Here is a 22,074-nt window from a genome sequence, read left to right as displayed (position 1 = left end):
CTTCTTCACTGAATAGCGAATAATTATTGATAGCCTTGGACCAGTTATCTCTGGCTACCAGTGGAGATTGAACTGGTAGCCAAACATGTTGGTTTGTCAGTCTCCAAAAGTTAGATAGGGCTAAAACGACCGTGCCTATTTCCTATACGGGAACAAAAACGCGTTAGCTGACTTTTTTTTTATTTATTTTATCAATAAGTTTTTTCTAATATCCCATTAATAGATATTAGTATATACATTACTTTTTTTATTATCACAAATTAGGATAATTTATAATCGTGGCTTTTTTTTTTTTTTTTCATTTTACAGAGTAGCTGAGCACCTGGAAAGCAATGATTTTCTGACAAATATTAATTCCCTACAAATTACGGTAACTTCCGAAACATATCATGGCATTCAGGACATGTCTTCTGCGATCAGTCCAGAAGACAGCACGTTAGACGATAGTTCAGGGAGTATCAGTCCTTCGAGGGACTCGATCACTTCGGAGGAGAGCAACTGTGAAAGCACGAGCGATGATATTATCAACAACAACAGTAATGTGAGTTCTCCTTTGGAAGATTTCGTAATGTCCAGTCCCATCGATAGCTGTCTCATGGTAAATACTTACAATAACAACATTTTCAAGTCCATCTGCCAAGGACGCGCTCCACCTTCTCGTGACTTCAATACAGTCTCTTCAAATCGCAGCAATGATTCTCTTGCGTACAACTTTACCACAGGAGAAGAACGCCTCGAAAAGGAAACGCCAATTCCCCAAAAGAATATCGTCTTGCCTGATGTCCTTCCTGCTTCGGAAAATACTGTATCATTGAAAACGGACGAACGTAGTCTCACATCAGAAAATCTTGCGAATGTTGATAGAAAGATGGCCAACGATTATCCCAAAATGATTACCAATTTCGTTACTGGATCAGGAGAGGTCCAACATTGGAAAGTTGGGAAAAGTCGAAAAAATAACAAGTTTTCACCAGAAAGGCAATCTCCTAACAAATACTTATCTAAACATGTGTCTAAAAGCTACCAGAACAAAATGAAAAACAACGCATGTCCTGCCGATGTAAAAAGGAACAGCGCAAAAAGTGAACAGCCAAGTCCTGAAGCCGGAAAGAAGTCCATACCAAATATTCGTGCCGTACCAAACATTAGAATAACTGCGACAAACGAATCGGGAAATAGAAGTCCCCGATATTATTTCTGTGTGCCGAAGAACACTCGAAACCAGCAAGAGAAACCTTCTCCACAACCTTTAAACATTAAGATGCAACCCAATGCTTCCACCCAAAAGGAGACACCGGCCACAGGCATGCAGAAACTTTTGGAGTTCCTCAAATTGCCACCTGACAGCAGTCACCCAAACAAGGTCCATACTAACAAAGTTGGAGACAGCGGGGCCACCCGAAAAACTGCATCATCTCTTCACCCATCCGTATCTTCCGAAAAACCCTCCAAATATATCGATAGCCAAGTAGGGAAGAACAAAGAATACGTCCAGACAAGACCAGCAAGTACAATTCTGCCACTTTCGGCTATGGACTCAAGAACTGGAAACGAAAACGCCTCTGTAAAAACCCGATCCACAAGATCCCATCCAAACCGAAAACTGGTTGTCAGTCACCCTTCTGCTCAAACCAGTAGCCTGACTACTTATCCCGTCTATGGCAAATCGTCCAAGGGAATGGAATCATCGTCTCCCGACTTGTTTGATGTATACACCATGGAAACCGCTGTGCCAAATCTTGATTGGGCCTACTGGGCTAACAGTCGCGCTTATATCTCTAGAGAAAACGAGTGGAATCGAAGAGTAAGTCAAACAGTCATATGTTTAATATATCATTTTTGTTTTTGCTGTTATATAAAAACCAAGGTTTATATATATGTGTGTGTGTGTGTGTGCGTGCGTGCGTGCGCGTGCGTGCGTGTTACGGTATTCCCAAGCTATCTTCCAAGTCGGCATACACAAATAGTTCTTCTTGTGGGAAGTAGTCAGTTCCTTAAAATCTCGTTTTTCCCAAGGGGAATACTGACTGGTAGTTGGAACAGTACTGGTGTTAAGTTTCATTACGTAGATATGTGGTGGCGTGGGTGAACTGGTACTAGATAACAAGCGCTACCCGCATTGATCCCTTAGTTTCTCCACCCACCGCATTCTTGGGTAATGAAACTTAATACCAGTACCGCTCAGACTATGGAAGCCGCTCTACCCAGGATTTGTTGTGATACAGGCTCAATAGTACCTTACTTAGACGTCACAATTTAAAAGTATCTAATTTGACTTGTTAATCGAGAAAAAAAATGGCAACCGATGAGGAAAAATATTTTTTATGGGGAAGGGAGAAAGATACTAAAAAAAAATAAAAAAATAAAATTTCAGCTAAGTCGTTTCAAAATCATTAGTCTTCAAATCAGTGACTCACTCAGGATTTAATCTTGGGGGGAACCGAGTTGAAAGGATAAAAATATTTTTTGCAAGAAATTAACATAAACTGGGTTGCATATTGGCCGAAGGATTTTAATAATAATTGATACTAAGTAAAAAAAACAAAGTTTCGCCAACTTAGCTGTCTGACTTCTTCAAGGTGTATAAAAGAGAAACAGCTTAAACTGTTCGTGAAGGAATGAACCGAATACAATTCTATTTTTTTTTTTTTTTTACAAATAGAGAAGAACACGTACATCAAACGCACGGAGCGTGTATAATGTCAACTATTGTTATGCAGGAACGTTCTGTAATTAGCAGCGAAATTAAACTCTGGCGTGCTTAATAATCTTATGAGGGTCTTCCAAATATCAGCTAGAATTAATCCTTGGTTTCTGTTGAGGTTGCGTTTAGAACGGATGACTGCTATAGCTTCTTTTATGTTTCAGGAGCGGAAATCTTCTTCTAATTAGGGCATGGAACTTTTGTCCCATTCGACGGTATTGCTTGTCCTCGAGAAATGAAGGGCTAACCCGGAATTGTCTTCTCTGTTGTTGTTTAACATCTCCGACGTGTTCTCTTTTTTCCTTATTTCCAAACTTCTTGAGGTCTGACCAGTGTAATTTAATCCACACGAACAGGGGATGTTATAGACACCGGCGTATTTGAAGAAGGCATAACTGTCTTTCGGAGATCTTAAAAAGTGGCGGATAGTCTTTAAAGGTTTAAAATTCACTGATATTTCATGTGGCTTGAGGAGTGTAGCAATCTTTTTAGAAACTGTCCCAGCATAAGGATTTGCAATGGTGGATTTGTAACGTGTATCTTCAAATTGTTGTTGTGGGGGGGGGGGGGGTCGCAGAAAAGTATCTTATGGATCAGTTTTTTTTTTTTGGATAACCATTGTCTATCAGGGTTTTTTGATATATGGGATAATTCATCTTTCAGATCTTTTGTGAATTCATTAGGTGATTCTAAAAATTTATTTAAAGAATAAGATCCAGTTTTCCTTTCTTTTTACAAAGCTTTTGAATTACTTCAGTCATGGTTACATTAATCTCTCTGTGTGTATATATATATATATAGCAAAGCCAGTCCGTTCAATCGTGATTGTGTCATGGTAGATCTTAAATAGGTTTTTAAAAGGTGTAAGGTAGAAAATGACCTTTCACTGACGCATGTTGTTACCAGAAGCATTGCAAATATTTTTAATAAGTTATAGATGTTAGGATATGTCATTTTGTCACGCTTCGAAACTGCATCAATGGCATTTTTGCATGGAGCTATTGCAAATGGTTTTTTCAATTTTTTTTTTTTATACCACAACTTGAGCTCTGGCAAACGAAGTAGTGCTAGGTGCGCCCGAGCACTACTTCGTTCGCCTTATGTTCACAGCGACCGTGATTCCCGAGAGCTATAGGGTATTCCCACCTTATGTAACAGATCATTCATAAGCAGTATGAAATAGCAGACACGACACAACATAAATTAAAAAAAAAAAAGAATTTTAATTAGGAAAAGATTTTTGAAAAATTTTCTATTATTTTTTTCCCTTTTCTTTTTGAAACAGTGGCGCATCCCCCCCCCCCACCCCTGGGTGCGCCACTGCTTCAAATATATTAAAAAACTGATCATCATAATAATAAAGCCTAAACCTGATTAGTTTGCAAGCACATTTGTAAATTAACATTTTTATTTGATAGCTAATAAACCAAGGGAAAGACTTATAAGAACATTATGGCCATAGAAGTACTATCATAAATCTATTAGTAATCAATAGATTTTCTAAATACCTGGAGAATTATCACTGTATGTGTGTGTGTGGTATCGTTGCTATTGATTCCTTACCAAAAGTAATACTGCTGTAGATTTCTACAGAACAGTCATAAGTTTGTAATATATTTTGTTTGCCTTAAGCTAGAAATCCAATTATTTCTACTTTAAAATTCGTTAACTGTGAGCATGCTCATCTCGTGGTTGTTCTATGGTGCGTTTTCATATATGTATGCTAATATCCGTTACTCTTGCATTTCCCTTGCGATTCCAAAACTCTCGGCTAAACAATTCTTAGTGAAGAAACAGAAAGGGATGTTTGCAGTGGAATATATTTGCTTCTGCAAATTCTTGATGATGGTCTTTTTTTTGCTACTTCAATTTATTTTACTGCACTGACGAGAACGCAAAGTAATGTTTAGTCGTTGAGAAATTGTGGAATGTACAGCAAATATGCCAGTTTATATGCATTCGTTTGAATAAATGTACAAAAATTAACTTTATTTTCTATTTAAATGGATTCGAAATCACACGAACGTCAGAGAGACATACTTTGCTTGAAGAATTTGATCTAAGTTTTATACTTTGTTTCCACAATGGATTCTGAAATAAATAAGAATTTTAATGACTTCTATATATATAAAAATGACTATGTACATTAAAAAAAAAAAATATATATATATATATACAGGGTGTTCGGGATAAATTTGACAGTTTCGTAAGGAAAAAGAAAATCTTCTTTGTATCTATTAAATTTAATGAATTGACAAAAAAACATTACAGGCAGAGTTAATTACAATACTATCAACAAGATTTACTCAAAATAACCACCATTAGCATCGATCACAGCTTCAATTCTGCTTCGGAACCTCGAACAAGCTGATGCTACAGTCTCCCTGGGAAGGGCCGCAAAAACTGTTTTAATTTTATCCATTAACTGGGCTTTTGTATTACTGGAAGTGCGATTGGTGTCTTTTTCAACTGCGCCCCATACAAAATAATCCATGGGGTTAAGGTCTGGGGAGTTTGGAGGCCAAACATTTGGACTGGTGAAGTCGTAGAAATTTTCAGACAACCATTTTTGACTTTTCCCAGAGGTGTGGCAAGGGGCCGAATCCTGCTGCCATACATACGGCCTACCATTGGCTACCCTTGTTATCCAGGGCTTGACTACAGTTAGCAACTCCACGAACAAAGCCCGAATTCCAATGCCAGGGTTCTTCAACACCTGTTCCTGCAGATTTGCGAGGAATTCTGCTGTACGAACGCAATCAGATCGTCTGCTAGGGATCTTTCTTCTTGCTACATCCTCGTAGTCACCATTGCAAGTCTCTAGTTCATGCCTGATTGTTTTTACTGTATTCAGGGAGCATTGGGCAGCAGTCGTAATATCCTTATTTTGATGGCGGGCACGAAACATCATGATACAAGTTATTCTCTTCCATGATTCAGGTGGGTTCCAGCTATCCATCCTTTCTGACATCTTGTATATGAATGAAGAAGGGTCCAAACTTTTAAATGAAGAGAAGTGTGTGTTAATACATGTAACTTACGGAAAAATATAATTAATTATAAATATGTCAAATTTATCCCGAACACCCTGTATATATATATATATATATATATATATATATATATATATATATATATATATATATATATATATATTCTTCTCCTGATTATGGCGATTAGTTGGCGATTGCAAACGCACCGAGAGATTTCATTTATTTATTTTTTATGAAGTGTAGTAACCCGATATTTATTTTGAATATGGCATAACATAAAATGCTCATCGTAGTCATCGAAGCGTTTTTATTTAATTTTAATTTTCTTTATTTAAATAACGTGTGCATGCAAGAACAGTGCCATGGTATTTATTTATTCTTGAATCCTGTATTCTAATAATTTAACGTTTAGAAAAAATCTCTAAAAACTCCAACCAATTTTCTAAGAAAGTAATTAAGAATCTGTACCGTTTGATAAATGTCAATAAATGACATTTTTACATCATAGTTAGTTATATTTTTACGTCATAATAATGATTTAATATTCATGATCACTTCCTCAATCTAGCTTATTTTTTTTATCGATCTTCACAGCGTTGATCAGTCAAGGTTTATTAATAACTACAAAAGTGCGTGGTTCGCAAGTTTCTTTGATAACCTTGATGATCGGTCATGCGCTGATCAAAATACAAAACTGTATCTAATTGACTGAAACTGATTGCTTCTGTCTGGGTTTTTTTTTCCTTGCACTTTTCCAAGAACAAAACAAAACAAAAAAAAAGGTACGTACTCGAAGATTTATAATTATGATGACACTATATTCTCGGTCAAAAATGTTCGAGACAAGCGATGCAGGGTCCTAAACGATCCTATTTAGAAAATAGGACGAAGAATCAAGACAGTGATTAAGGCAAATGCTGTAGTAAGTCACTGACAATTTTTACTATAACAGTTATTGTGGTCAAATTCTACTTCATTGTTCTGAGTTGAATATTATTGATCCGTTATTTTCGTATGTTCACTCAAGTTCGATGAGTTATTTATTTAATCTAAAAAATAAATTAAAAAATAATAAGTGACCTCGTAAAGTAAATGACTTCTTATTGGCCTGGGTTGACCAAGTGGTTAGCGTACCCAATCTTCAGTTCGAATTTCGCCCTGGACAAATAGATGTTTGTGATTGTCTTTAGACGGAAGATGAATTTCATTACCCTATTGCATGCCCGAAATAGAGTAAAAAGGTGCCATATTTGGTCTTAGGAGCAAAATATCCGGAACATAAAAATAAATATAAACCCTGTATGATGAAAAAAAAAACCAATTTAAAAACATTTAGCCCGCCCATGATACTAATCTTTTAAATACTAATCTTTTAATCGTTTACAACGATTCGTGGGTTTCAGTCACATAAAGAAAAATCATACACGAAACATGGCAAAAAGAAGTACTGAAAAAGCAGAAGGTTGCACACAACTTAGAAACAGCTATTTCATTGAGATCGTTCTTTTCATTGTTGAGAATGTAAATTTTCCTTTTTGAAAATCAAGCGATTCCAGCAGGACAACAACAATATCGTTACATAAACAAATAATAAAAATAATGATAGCAAATTAACCGCTTTTAAACTGGACCCATTCTTATGCTTTCCCACCGCTCGTATATTTACATATGAAAGCACTGAGAGTACTCTCAGATAAGGTTGCCGGTAATATCTTTTAAAGAGTAACCTAATATGGGATTGGATGCGGAAATAATATGGCGCGCTACGGATTGAAAACACCTGTTTTAGATTACTGGCACGTAGCGCGCCTTAGGCTTTTAAACAGAAACTAGCCGTCAATGGTTGTTTCTCCACACTCCATGAACATGCATAGCTATGAGTGTATACATCAGTGTGTAAGTTTACTTTTATGGTGTACATTATTTTGTGACTGTATATTTTCATTGCAGTGCTCGCTTGACTCCATTCTGTTACGATTTGCTGAAATATTAGAATTTTTTAAAGTATTTTAATTTTTATATTTTGTTAATTGAGACAGAATTACGCTAAAAGCTCTTTATAAGTCCAGAAAAATTCGGGGACGTACGATCAGCATATTTAGCACATTTATTTATCTTCATACTTTAGTATTTTGGATATCATGAAAGGGCATTTCAAGTAGATTTACTTGTAGGCAAGAATTAATATATATGCTATGTTTATTTTTTTTTCTACAAGTTTGACTTAGTGCCATTAGACATTTCGTCTGCTTCTGACATAAAAAAAAAAAAAAAACTCTACAGTAATATACGCAACAAACCTAAATTCTGTCCGAAATAAACGTCACGTTTCGAAACTATGTTGCCCTGTAGATCTACAATTGTAAACAAAGAAAGGTTTTGCACTTGAAGTGACGTATTTTTAATAGATATTTGACACATCATCGTTCAATCAATATGGACGTCGAAACCATGTAGATAAGATGTTCAATTAGTTGATTAGCATGTAATAAATATAAATTACTGTATCTTCCTAATATGATTTATTAGGAAGTAAGGCAAATAATCCGATAAGATTTTTCCTGGATAAGAGATAGTTGTAGAAAGTTTTTCCACATGGTTATAAAGTAAATTAAACTTGCCATGAAACTATATTCTTGTTTAATCCTTTATCAAAGTGTAAGCAAACAAAGTTTGCGCGTGACATACCTTCACTTCCTTGTATATAAGAGGCTGATGACTTCACATCGATTGCCTTAATGTCCCATAATGTAAAGCATACACTTTCTTTCGAATGTGCATTAGGTGAAGGTCACTACACAGACCGGTTTCGACGTTATATACAAGTAATCTAGTCGTCAAAATACTTTACGCACAAACTTTATTTGCTTACACTTGGATAATAAGTATTATTACGTAACACCTCCAGGGAGTCCAAAAACTCATCGAGGGAGGGTACCTACTCTACAGCTCTCCGTCTTCACGAGTTGCGGATTCGAGCCTGCAACCTTTTGGGTGGAGAGCGGATATACGCTAACCACTCGGCCAGCAGGTAAAAGGATTAAACAAGAATAAAATTTCTTGGCAAGCATAATTTACTTCCTAACCAAGTGAAAAAACTTTCTGTAACTATCATGATCTAGAACAGGGCTATCCAACCTTAGGTAATCTTAAATATTTATACGAGGGCCGCATCACAATGCGGATCTAGTAATTTGATGAGCAGCAGCGACACAACCTCGATAGCTGAACAAACGAACAACACTAATCGCGCGATCACGTTCCCCGTGAGCGCCCAGAGCATGCGCGTCTTCTTTTACACATCTAATATATTTGTAACACATGTGGGTATATAAGAATTAATATACTCACGTTTCAAAATAAGTGATGTAAAAACACCAAATAAAATTACCAACATCGAGATTATCGATTAGTGATAGAATTAAAATATCTAATACGCATTTGATTCAAATTATTTTATTTTTTCGCTCGTGAAAATCAAAACACACAGGCGGGCCGCATCCGGCCCGCGGACAGTGCTTTGGACAGCCCTGATCTAGAATAAGTTAGTTGTTGTCACAACAAAGATAATACGCTGGCCTTAAAGCCACTGACTATGCCGTTTTGAGCAACTGTAACACATCTGTTGGATTTAAAGATGAACCTGTCTATTCTTCGTGTACTTCTCATATCGATTAGATGTCTCCAGCCTCATGCCCAACGTTGATTTAATGGTTTTTTTTTGTTTGTTTATTACGTCATTTTTGGTATACTTGAGGATGGTGAGATATCAGAGAACGGTTACCTCGAAACACTCATGGAACATTCCTTAGAAAGGGCCAGTCTTTGTGAAGCAGCTGCATAATTTTTTTTAACATCGCCAGATTTTTTTATTAGTCATGAAAAACAATATCACGTAAATGCCTTCCATTTTCGGCTTCACAAAGACGGGCCCTTTCTACGGAATGTTCCAAGACTTATGGGCTACCCTGTATATGTACTCGTGCTAAAAAAAAAAAAAAAAAAAAAAAAATGTGAGCTTGTCATACTTTCTAGAAAAAGATTTATCACTTGAGTTAAATGTTAAGCTTTAATCCAAGAAAATTGGAAATTATTTCTAAGCACTTATTAGTAGATGAGATAAACAAATTTATAACGATTTGTCCAATACAATATGAAAACACAAATTTACAAGAGTAACAATTCAATAAATAGCCAACTAATCTACTTCCAGAAATTCAATATATGAAAAGAACTAGGCCGTTTCACTGTAACCCCATTTCACTGTATGCAGATCACGAGACAGGTTTATTCAAAGTGTCAGCAGGAAAATAAATGACACAAAATTCCAGCTTTCCTCTATATACATTAACAAGTTCTCTGCAGACGCACCCTGGTGTGTCTTGAAAACCTAGCAGACGAAATAAGTAAAAATATGAAAAAAACACGAATAATAAATTTAAATGATAATACAAAGAATTTTCCATAATTTAGTATCGTAACTAGATTCTTATTAAGCTAATTTCATAAAGCAACGGTTAAATTTTCGGAAATATATAGGTCGTGTTGCGATAAAGCTTTGAAAGCATTCTTTATTTATTTTTATTTATTTATTTTATTATTTTATTTTTTTGCAAAAAACGACATTAAATATTTCTGTTGGTTTCTCACTAAAGTCTAGGTTGGTAAAGTGAAACGTGCTTGTTTTATTATTATTTTTTTTTTTCTCCTCTACAGTTTAACAGAATTAAAATTCTCATAGAAATACCAATTATGCTTATATAATCATTATTTTTGAATGCCATTTCATGTCGGTGTCTGAATTATATGCTGGACATGTAAAACATGATTGATTAAAGGAAATTAAAATTCTTCGAGTACCATAATAGATTTTAAAAAAATTAATATGAGGAAAGAGCAAAGTGTCATAGAGGATCTAAGCAACGGTATTTCTCTACCTATAAAACTGATGTGGAATCGTCTTGTTATGAAAGGGATTACGGACCTGAAAAGTCAATATAAAGAATTCTAAACTCTACCTTTACAGTTGAAGTTTTTTTTTTTCATCTTTTTTTTTTTTTTTTTGTTTGAAAAGCAGTCTTGTCATCTGTTATCACGCGATAAAATTGAGAATTTTTTTTTTTTTCTCTTCCTTTATTCTAACCAGTCCATTCTTCAAATTGTCGAACAAGAAATCGATTTTTCGTTGAAGAAAGGTTGTCTGTACAATGAGACAAAGAATGATTGCGCTTCAGATAAATTAAAATTAGTCACGTGTCATGTTCTTTGAATAATTAAGAATCTTATAAATTTTTGCAGTATCATGCGCACGTATCGACTTCCGCATATTAATATCACTGACATATATTCCGCTATTATAAGTGGTATTGAAGTCATTTAACATTCATGTTCGAATGAATAAACACAGCCATCATCATACACAGCAAATTTTCTCTATCAAATAGACGATAAGAATAATAATTTAAGAAAGATTTTAGAAATACTTAGGAAACGCCCCCTATTTGCTTATTTATTTACTATTATTATTATTTTAGACATGTTACACGGCTTACTGGTGCCTAGAAGCAGAAATGATTTTGCATTGTTTTAATTTTTTTTCCAAATATGTTTGAAAAAATTGTTAAATTATTTTAAACTCGTTTAATTTAAATTATGAAACTTTAAATTTAATAAAAGTTAAAATAACTTCTTAAATTTTCCATTCGAAATATCCCATTTTTCTTGGTTGTTAGACTCAATGACCTGTCATTGAATGTCAATAAAAAAATATTATATTTAAACTAAATTTAAAATTACTTTAAACTTTTTCATTATAGATTTTAAATAATTTAAGTATTTAAGGTACTTAATTTAAGGGCAACTATTGAAATGTTCGCCCTATTTTAATTTAGCACAGTAAAAACTGCTCAGTTATCCGTACTTAACGCCTTAGGACATATGTTTACTGTGGATGAGGTTGCTATGTTATTGCGGCTGACATTTTACTGCGTGCAAAACTCGATATAGCTTAAAAAAAAGAAATTTCCTATTTCACACAAGACGTTACATATAACTTTTATAAAATGGCTCGTGAGAAGTAGTCGTCCTGTGTCTTCCTAGATCTGCTACTTGCTTTCCCATACAATAAATTGTGGGAACTAATTGTTATTCTGTTCAACGCAGAAGTCAATGGGAGATTTCACATTTCTCCAGGAAAATGAAAGCTGCCTACAATCAGTGCAATATTTTCACAGCAAGTGCATAAAGTGTCACACACCAACCAACGTCTTTTATTCTCTATAGGGAGTAGGTGAGGTGAGGTCGTTTTTAATCCAGTCTAACTTTTAGAGATTGAGGATTGTTCAGCCTCCAATGGTAGCTAATCACAGATGATAGTTAATATCATCTGTGATTAGGTGCAGGGAGAAACTCATGTTAGAGGCTTAATAGAGTGAAATAGCAGAAGCAGTACTTCGTCCTGTTAAGACTCTAACATGAGTATCGCTAATTATAAACGGCATGCAATGAAGAGACGGTAAACAAGTGCCGCCATCTAGCGCTCTCTAGCAATATATTATTGTCTGAAATAGGGTGGGTTCTACGGTCGATATTATTCAGTTTACGGGGAGAAAAACCGGAGTTTCTGGGAAAGAAAAAACCACTTGCTCATACCCGAAATCGCCTAAATTGATAACCTGTCGAAGAAAGAAAATATTCCTCTAGTAGACAATTATAATCAACCCTCTGAACTGCTTTCTTCGCGCAGCTTAGCGCTATGGATGCAAATGTCAATTTCACAAGGATATACAAGCCAGCTATCTATAATTGGCTACCCATGGAGTGGACTTCTCTCTAATTCTCCAAAGTTAGATAGGACTAAAATGATTTCACCTATTCCCTATATAAAAGGTGGTAGCGGATTTTTTATTTATTTTTCCTACGATAATCCCATCATTTCATCCATATAAAGTTTGCAATCCATAGCGCGTTATATAAGGCAGCTAAGTATTGCATAATCCAGAAACTGCAGATTAGACTGGTATTGTTTGGTGGGAAATATGGCCAAAGCAGCGTCTAGAGAGACCCAAAATGGGACTTTCTCAAGCTACTTTGGATCCTCCGTAAGCTGATGTGACCATCTGGCATCGTATCTGAATCCTGCAATCTTCATTCTGCATGCTGGACTGGTTGGCGGCAACTTTCACCATCACAGTTGAAGCGGTTCTGACATCTGCCAGATATTTGATTTTTAAGTTTTCCTCTTTTTATTTTTATCTTCTTTTATTTGGTGGGTAATGTTGTTCTTCTTGAGCGTCCTCATGCTGATCTTCTTTCGTTTTCTCTTATTTTCAAGGACAGGTCCCAACCATTTCATTCTTCTCATTTGAATGTTGTTGAGAAATGTTTTGTTCTTTCCTGCCTTTCTAAAAACTTCTTCATTTATTATTTTCTTTATCCATCTCATCTTTTTCGTATCTTTTCCAGAATTACATATCGAATGCTCAAAATTTGTTTTTTCACGAATGGAGTACAATACTCATGGCTATTCTTGATTGTATTTCTTCCCAGCATTTAGCATTTTCTATGAGGTAGCTTCCCAAATATCTTAATTTCGAAACTTGTTCAATTTCTTTGTTGTCAATAATTACATCTTAGCTCTCTACTATTTTGGTCATTGTCATGTATTTTGTCTTAGTGGTATTTACTATTATTGTTCTATATGTTTTGCAGTTGTGTTTAAACTATGTGTGATTATCTGTAAGTCATTTTTGCTTTAGGAGGTGATAGCCTTATAATATGTAAATTTTATAGACTTTATTTTAACTCCTTTGACAATCATTCCAGTTTCCTTATTTCTTAAACCACTTTCCGTCCTGCAGATATGTTAATGGTGATAACAGGCACCCTCTAAAAACTTTGTACTTCGAATGGGGCTATTGGAGGAGGGAAAGACATTTTGAATGAGATTTATTCATTTTTCTTGAATTCAGACTTTGTCTCCTCTATTGCACTTTGTCAAATGTCTTTTCTGAATGTAAAAAAAAAAAAAAAAAGATTAAGAAGACGCTCTCCAAGTATTTTCAGTGATGTGATGCTTTGCATGTTTGATTCCTTTGCTTCCCCCCAAACAAATTGGTTTCTGTTTATATAGTTTCGACAACACCATCCAATCTGTTGTTGATGATTTTCAAATATCGTTCTGAAAGCATATGAGATGATGCTGATGGTACTAAACTGATAGCATTGCTTGCCTTTGTTTTCTTGGAGATTGCGATTGTTAGGGATGTCAAGTGATCGAACCAAAAAGCCTTTTGTCGAGAAAAGGCTTAGAAAATGTTCCTCTAGTCGGCGACTAGATTCGAACCAAAGTCTTTTGTCGTGTGATCATGCGGCGTAGAATGCAAACGCCGCCACTTCTATTGAGCTACACAGGCCCTCTTTCTGTATTATTATTTTTGTTTATATATATTTCCTTTGTCCCTCTGTCTTTTCTATTCTTATTTTGGTCACCCAAGGTTTTTCGCTTTACCACGCAATAGTATCTTTAACACTTGTAATAATAGATTTAGGAACCTCCATCGGTCTTTTATTGACTGTTATTTACTTTATTGGCAGTTTATTTTTGCTTTTTTAATTGTCGTATCATCTAGACTTAGGATTTTCATTCTGCATTTCTCTCTAACCTTCCTTTTATTTCATTAAGTTTTAGCGGTTTTATGAGCGCTAGGTAATGGTCAGAAAGATAGCGATAGCTCTCGGATAATTTGACTTTTTTTAAACTTCGTTTTACGTCTCTCTCTCTTCTCTCAAAATTATACATAGATCATTTGATACATTTTATTATTATCTAGATTTTTCCAGGTATATATTTCTTCTTTTATGTACAGAAACCAGGTTTTGCTTGTAAGGTTTTCTTGTAAGTGAGTTAGTCATTCAAATACAGCAGAGTTTTATCCTCTCTCGGAAACTCGAGTTTTTCATTCCAATAAACAGAAAAACCGTCAAAAGAACACATGCGATTGAGAGATATAAGCGCTTGCTTCACAGTCTTAGTTACTCCAGCCGTAATGCCAACAAACTATTTTTTATAAATTCCATTCATCTTTTTTACCTTTGTCCTCTAATGCATTCCAATTTCCTGATTATTATATATATACATATTTTTTTGGGGGGGGAGTTGATTTCCACTGTGAGGTTTTTTAATTGATATATTTGTTCTCCTTCATTATCATCATCGTCTGTTCTTGGCATGTATCGTTTCTCTAGTATGATGATAAAACAACTAGTAGTGCTGGCATGTTAATTTTCATTAGTACATAGTCGGAGCGTTTCCTGTGTAGCCTTGTGGCAATGCTTCTACTACCATAATGCTAGCCGCCAGAAGGAAGATAAGTTTCTTCATGCGCTAGGTTTGATTTTAGCCACAGACAAAAGGAACTTTTTCTCTCCCCCCCCCCCAGCTAGTGTTCCCAGCCTAATCGATTTTGGAACAAGCAAGTAAATAAGTAAAAACTCGCATTTTTAAATCCCATAACTTAAAAAAAAAAAAATACGCTATAACTCATACTATTTCAGTCACTAATACTAGTTAGTTTAGGATCACGAGATGGCTGTAGTTATCTGCGATGGTCTCCTAACGAGTCTTCATATCATTGATAGCCACAAATTGCACTGTTTGCGATGACAAAGCGTAGGGCCTGATTACCTCTCAGGTATTTCTCAAGTTTAGTCTCTTATAGCATAGTCTTTATATTGGTTGTTCCAATATTGTAAAGATTTTGCATGTGATTACCTAGGTAGCCTTGTTTTTCCATTTGCCGGAACTCCGCTTTATGTTTTCTAGAGATCAGCTTTGACATCTATTCTTATATTTGCCATACATAGGAAGAAACGTGCTGAATATTTTTGGAAAATATAATTGTAGTAGTTTCTCCATGGTTTCTACATCTCTGTAGCTAGAACCAGGTATTTGGGGATACCAACGCTGCTTCTGTAAGTTTATATTCAGAAGCCAGTCCAACTTCATTAGAATTATAACTTCTAATGATGGTGATGGGCACTATCATTCTTTTTAGTGTCACCCTGTTCTTCCTTCTGGTCAAGGTAGCCGTTTCAGGGACTGGCGCTTTGGGAGCTGTACTAGCTTCTACTCGAATGATGTATATACTTTTTAAAATTAATATGATATAATTATTTGATTCAAAAGTAAATAAATCGTCTAATTTCTTTCCCAAATACGATTTATGCAAGCATACTTGAGAGGAGCATTGACTCAACTATCATTGACAAGTATTCTTTGTCAGTGATAGTTGAGTCTATTTCTGTACACGATCTCTAGACTAGCTTCTGGAGAACACAGCATAAAACTGCCGCCATCTCGTGTTCCTAACTCTAATGAATATTGTTCGAAATAGCATGAATTGTGCAGTCGAATTTTTGAGTAGCGGCCAGAAATCGACGTTTCTGAAAGAGAGAGAGAGAGAGAGAGACCTATTTGCCTGTGCAAAAGATCCACTATTCAAGAACTGACATAAAATAATAAACAAATAAATAAAATAAAAGGCTCAGAAGAGGTTGCCGACTAGCTAATCTGATAACGATCGTTTTTACTATATTTTACTGATCTAGCGTCATTAAACTTATCAGTAGGATACACACACACACATGCATACACAGGTGTATTATAATAATTTCATTAAATATAATAAAAATAAATAAATATAATAATCATAAATAAATATCATAAATAAATAGTTTAATATGATTTTTTTCCCTTTTCCTAATATAACAATTTTAAATAATTGTTTGTTACACATAATATTTCAAATTATTATCAAACTTAAAATCAAAACATTTCAAATAATTAATCTCATTATAAATCAGATTAATTTGATTCTTTATTGTTGTTTAGCGTACATATTTTAATTTATTTTAATTTTAATTCAAATATTTGTGCTGAATAAAAGGCTAAACTTAGAAAAGCGTATACATTTCACTTTTAATGAGAACGAACAAGAAACAAATAGCAAACCTCGCAATTGTGTGGAAATAACAACAGTTTATTGCGTTATATAATCTAGTATTGCATAATGAAGTATTATGCAATCGTGAACGTATTTTCCTACTGCATGATTATATTTATAATCATGCAGTTGGAAAACGCATTAAAAAAACGCATTTTGCAACAGTTGTCGTACGTGTAGGAAATATTAACGACACGTAGATAATATTTCTTATTTTGTTTGTTTGTTTAGCTAATATCAGCTAATTATTGATATTTTAGACAAACCCTTACAACGAATGAATGGGGGGGGGGGGGTGGGGGGGGGGGGGGGTGGGGGGGGGGGGGGGTGGGGGGGGGGGGGGGTGGGGGGGGGGGGGGGTGGGGGGGGGGGGGGGTGGGGGGGGGGGGGGGTGGGGGGGGGGGGGGGTGGGGGGGGGGGGGGGTGGGGGGGGGGGGGGGTGGGGGGGGGGGGGGGTGGGGGGGGGGGGGGGTGGGGGGGGGGGGGGGTGGGGGGGGGGGGGGGTGGGGGGGGGGGGGGGTGGGGGGGGGGGGGGGTGGGGGGGGGGGGGGGTGGGGGGGGGGGGGGGTGGGGGGGGGGGGGGGTGGGGGGGGGGGGGGGTGGGGGGGGGGGGGGGTGGGGGGGGGGGGGGGTGGGGGGGGGGGGGGGTGGGGGGGGGGGGGGGTGGGGGGGGGGGGGGGTGGGGGGGGGGGGGGGTGGGGGGGGGGGGGGGTGGGGGGGGGGGGGGGTGGGGGGGGGGGGGGGTGGGGGGGGGGGGGGGTGGGGGGGGGGGGGGGTGGGGGGCCACTGACATATATATTTAAATACAATTAGGAAACTACTCTGAACTCTGTTAGTATTTATCTAGATAAAAGTAAGCAATGTTGGAGTCATTTATTGATTCATGAAATAATCTTAATCCTCTCTTTAAAGAATCTCTCGATTTTTATTTCTGAGCTATCCTTTAATAGCTCGGAAATATTCGTGATGCTGGGAATGTGAAATGGCACTGCAGAATGCTTTTTTGTGTCTCGGGTATCTGGAATAGTAGATAATCTTGCCTGAGGGCACGGTGCTGGCCCAATCAGGTGTATTTTATTCTACAAATCAGTCACCGGAAGACTTGCACTGATTGTTCTTTCACTTCACTTATAATATAGAAACAATTTTTTTCGAATTTTCAAATGTTTGCTTTGAAAATATTATGTCAATATTTATATTTTAAAATAATATTTATTGAAATAAATATTATTTATTTCAATAAATATTTATTGAAATAAAAACTGAAAAAAGCAAAGAAAAAATTTCTAAACGAAACACAGATGTGGCCTTCATTGATTATGAAAAGCCCTTTGAGAAAATTAATAGAGAAACCTATTTAAGATGTTGCCAATCTAAATATATTAAAAAAGCTCTTACAGCTTATTCACGAAGTATACACAGGAAATAGAATAGCAGTCAAATTAGAACAAAGAATAAAAGAACATATCAAGAGGAGGGACGACAAGAATGTATCCTGTCACCTCTGCTTTTTAATATGTATATATATATATATATATATAGTTTTTTTTTTTACCATGGGTTTATTATACGTTAAAGACACCAAGAAATTTTATATTTGGTTTATATATTCAGTAGACATCATGAATTTGGCCAGGAGATCCTTAGGATGGACTGCTGCCTATTGCTGTTGCTTATTTAGCACCACCTAGGGGACATGTATAGCTTAAGGATCGCTATGGACGCGGAGCAACAATGACTTCCCTATACTTGGTTTTTAATCCTTTTCCCAGGTACGCAAAACAAAGTTTTGCTCGTGAAATATATTCACATTTGAGCTACTCTTATAGAGAGGCTAATGACCTCATATCACTCGCCTTTGTATGTATGAATCCCATAATTTAAAGCACCCCCCTCCCTTTCGGGCGTGCATAATGGAAATGGTCACTACTCAGAGTAGTTTCCCTATTTAAGCGACCTGAAGGATGATTTAACTCGGCGGTGTCTCTGCTCAGTGACAGGCTCGCCCTACCACCAAGCAGAACAGCCCATACTCCAAGGAAAAGCATCAGCCAAGGAAGCCCTAATACAGGCCACCCCAATGGATCCAAATCCGTGGATGCTCAAAGCTCCCCAAGGCAAAAATCTTAAGAGAGCAAAAACTTTGCTCCCCTGGAATCAAGTTACCAACCAGTTTCGACCTTTATTGAGGTCTTATCAGTGGGAGTCAGCCTGGGGAGAGAGAGATACCAAGGTTGAAGTAATTCAGAAGTCATATATATCTCATATACAAGTAGACAAAAGGTGCTTGATCTTATTAATAAAAAATCTCTGGATGAGAGAAAGATGTAGAAAGTTTTTTTATAACCACGGGTTTATTATACGTTAGAGATGTCAAGAAATTTTATACTTGGTTTTAATCCTTTTCCCAAGTAAGCAACACAAAGTTTTGCGCGTGAAATAAATTCACGTCTGAGCTACTTGTATATAGAGGCTAATGACTTCAAAGAATCAAATTGTATTAGCTACATCAGAAGATGATCTACAGAGTTTTCAGTATGATCATTAAATGAAATTTCATTTAATGATCAATTCAAAGGCGAAAACCCAATAATAAGAACTAAAATAGTGATACATAAGAAAATATTAGAGCAAGTGAAAACGTGCAGATATCTGGGATGCGAATGAAGATAAAAAAATAGACATTTCGTTAAAGTAAACGGCATATTGATTAATATATTTTATAAACCATCCTTGAGATAAAAACACACCAGAATCAGACTATATCATGTTCTACCTAAGCTTTATTACAAGTTTATTACATGGAAGTGAAACATAGACGATATAAAAGAAGAATGAAAAAACGGATTCAAAGAACGCAAATGATGTTTCTCAGGAAAAGAGCTGGATATACCAAGTGAGACCATAAAACAAATGAAGAAATTTTTCAGTCTCTGAATATAAAATCGATTAAGTTCTATATAAGTAAATATAAACAAAAATTATTAGAGCATATAAATCGAATGGACAATAGTGGACTGCCAACTATACGGATATAAAATAAATCCATGATACAAAGAAGTACAAGAATTAATTTTACTTAAAAGTAACCTAATAAGGAATTTAAAAAAAGAAAAGGAAACTGAATTTCAAGAAAGCAAAAACTGCGAACAGACGAGTGATTCGAATATTTGTACGTTCAGTTTACGTAGCAGAAGTGTTCCGCTAAGAACTTAGAAGCAAAGAGACACGGTCTGTAAAACAGTGGTGTAGCTAGAGCTTTTGCCGCCCCTCTCAATACACACCAAAAATACTACAAAAAGTCAAAACGACGTATAGGGTAATAAATTAAAACACTATGTTTATTTTTGAAGTAAAACTTCAATTCAACATTCTAAAATGTTATATTTCTTGCTTTTCTGTTAGCAAAATCGTCGATGACATTGGCGAAGTCTATTTCATAGTAATGTAGTTCATTCTTAATCAATTTTATTTAGAAAAACTCCTCTCACAACTAGCAACACTTACAGCAATTGTGAGGAAAATTCGTAGTCGTATTACGATACTTGGATATGAGTTCTTGACTGTATTTTAGAATTAACTGTAAAAGTTCAAAAAGGTTCGAAGTGTCGCCCGGTGGGGACCGCTCCCTTCGCACCCCCTCTAGCTACGCCACTGCTGTAAAAGCAAACGGCAGCGCACATTGTTTATTACCTTCAAGAACGGTTGTAGTTCAGATATGAATGGCAAGTACAAGATGCCTACATTGTTTGTACGGAGAGGACAGTGGGAGGGAGGTAGTGGTGGTAGAGTAAATCCAGTAAATATAATTAGTCTCTTGATGGAAAGTGATAGAAGCACACATTTCAAAACATGGAATGAGTAAAAACAATTCCAATATTTAGCTTTTAAAATTTAACTGTTTGATGGAATGGACAATGTTTTCTTGTAAAAGTTTGAATTTAATATAAGTAAACTGTAATTATTATTGGCACAACTTGTAGGAAAATTGCATCAATTACCACCGATGCATTTCTGAACACTTGTACTTCGCACTTAACAATCACGTTTGCCAAAATTCACGGTGCTTGTGCTTGCATTTAAACAAATACAGTACATCGAAAAGTATATCTAAATCAGTTTCACAAAAAGACAATCACTTTTTGTGAAATTTTGTTACTGTTGACACTATATTATCACCTAATCGACGTTATTCAGAAGCGGGGAAAATATAGTTTTTGAAATCTTTTATCAGCAAACTGACTTTTCTTCCATTACATTACACGAGTGTTATTTACTTATTAGCAATGACCGTTCCACTTTTCTTTCCCTCATTTACATGTACTACTTAAACACCATTTATTATGTGAATATCTGAATTTCCACCCAGATGCTGTTGCTGTCAAGGAAGGTCCGAGAACACTGTTATGAGTTAAATTAGTTGTCATAGAATCCTAACTGTTAGCAAATTCCTAAAACAAACACACTAATGAATCTCGAATTATTAGTGGTTTCATTTCTCTAAAAACAAACAGTATTAATTTTTGATTGTCAAAGAGGCAGAAGTATAAACAGAATTATCAATGAGTAAACGGGTTTTATGATCTAACTTCGCATTAGTAAAAACGGTATTATGCATATACACATTCTTGAATATACGTAAAATAAATATGGCGGAATTGCGCTTTTCGATACGAAATGAGCTGAGTTCGATTCTCGTCGTAATAGAGGAATTTTATGTGAGCTTTTTCAACTAAAGCTGAGTTAGTCCATCTCATACCTTGGCTGCAAAGTTTCTCCTCATGGAAACTCGAGTTTTTCATCTCACATACAGACAAAAATAAGTACACACATTCTGTATAGTTGGTGGATGAAGTGGTGGAGAGTGAGTTGTAGAGCAACAGCCCTTCCTCAATTACTTGTACTCCTGAGAGGGTGCCATATAATAATAATAATCATTATTATTATAATTATTATAACTATTATAAATAAAAAATAGTTCCAATAAATGCTCACCCACTACAATTAATAAGAATGACGATGAACTAATTCTAAATGAAATAATTTTTATGTACAGATATTTCTGGTATTTCATTGTAATAGCGTACAGTATATTTATTGGATTATGAAATGCCTGATAAAATAAAAGTAGTCAGGAAATTAATTTAATCACTTGCGACGTACATGACTGATCAACATCAGCAAGCCCGTTCCGCGCAGTCGCCATAATGTGGAGTTGCTCCATCATATTGGAAAATGAGACCCCACACATTCTCAGTCTGGGGAAACACAAATTTCTCTAGCATATTTAGGTATGCCACTCTCGTAATCGTCTCCTCATGGAAAAAATGGCTCAACAATGCGATCATGCGTGATCGCATTGTTCAGCCTTTTT

The 22,074-nt window shown here is 36.0% G+C and overlaps 1 protein-coding gene across 1 annotated transcript in view; it reads left to right on the top strand.

The window, feature by feature from the left end:
* Positions 1–22,074, top strand: part of LOC150093198 (uncharacterized) — a 145,827-nt gene that overhangs the window by 17,073 nt on the left and 106,680 nt on the right. Inside the window, exon 3 of the mRNA XM_090414182.1 lies at positions 310–1,804. Within this exon, the coding sequence (XP_090270308.1) occupies positions 310–1,804 (1,495 nt within the window). The remainder of the gene's footprint in view (positions 1–309; positions 1,805–22,074) is intronic.

This window comes from Typopeltis vanoorti, chromosome 24, assembly GCF_054136105.1.
Source record: "Typopeltis vanoorti isolate ZY-2024b chromosome 24, IOZ_Tvanoo_1.0, whole genome shotgun sequence".
NCBI lineage: Eukaryota > Metazoa > Arthropoda > Arachnida > Uropygi > Thelyphonidae > Typopeltis > Typopeltis vanoorti.
This window is presented reverse-complemented; position numbering and strand designations above follow the sequence as displayed.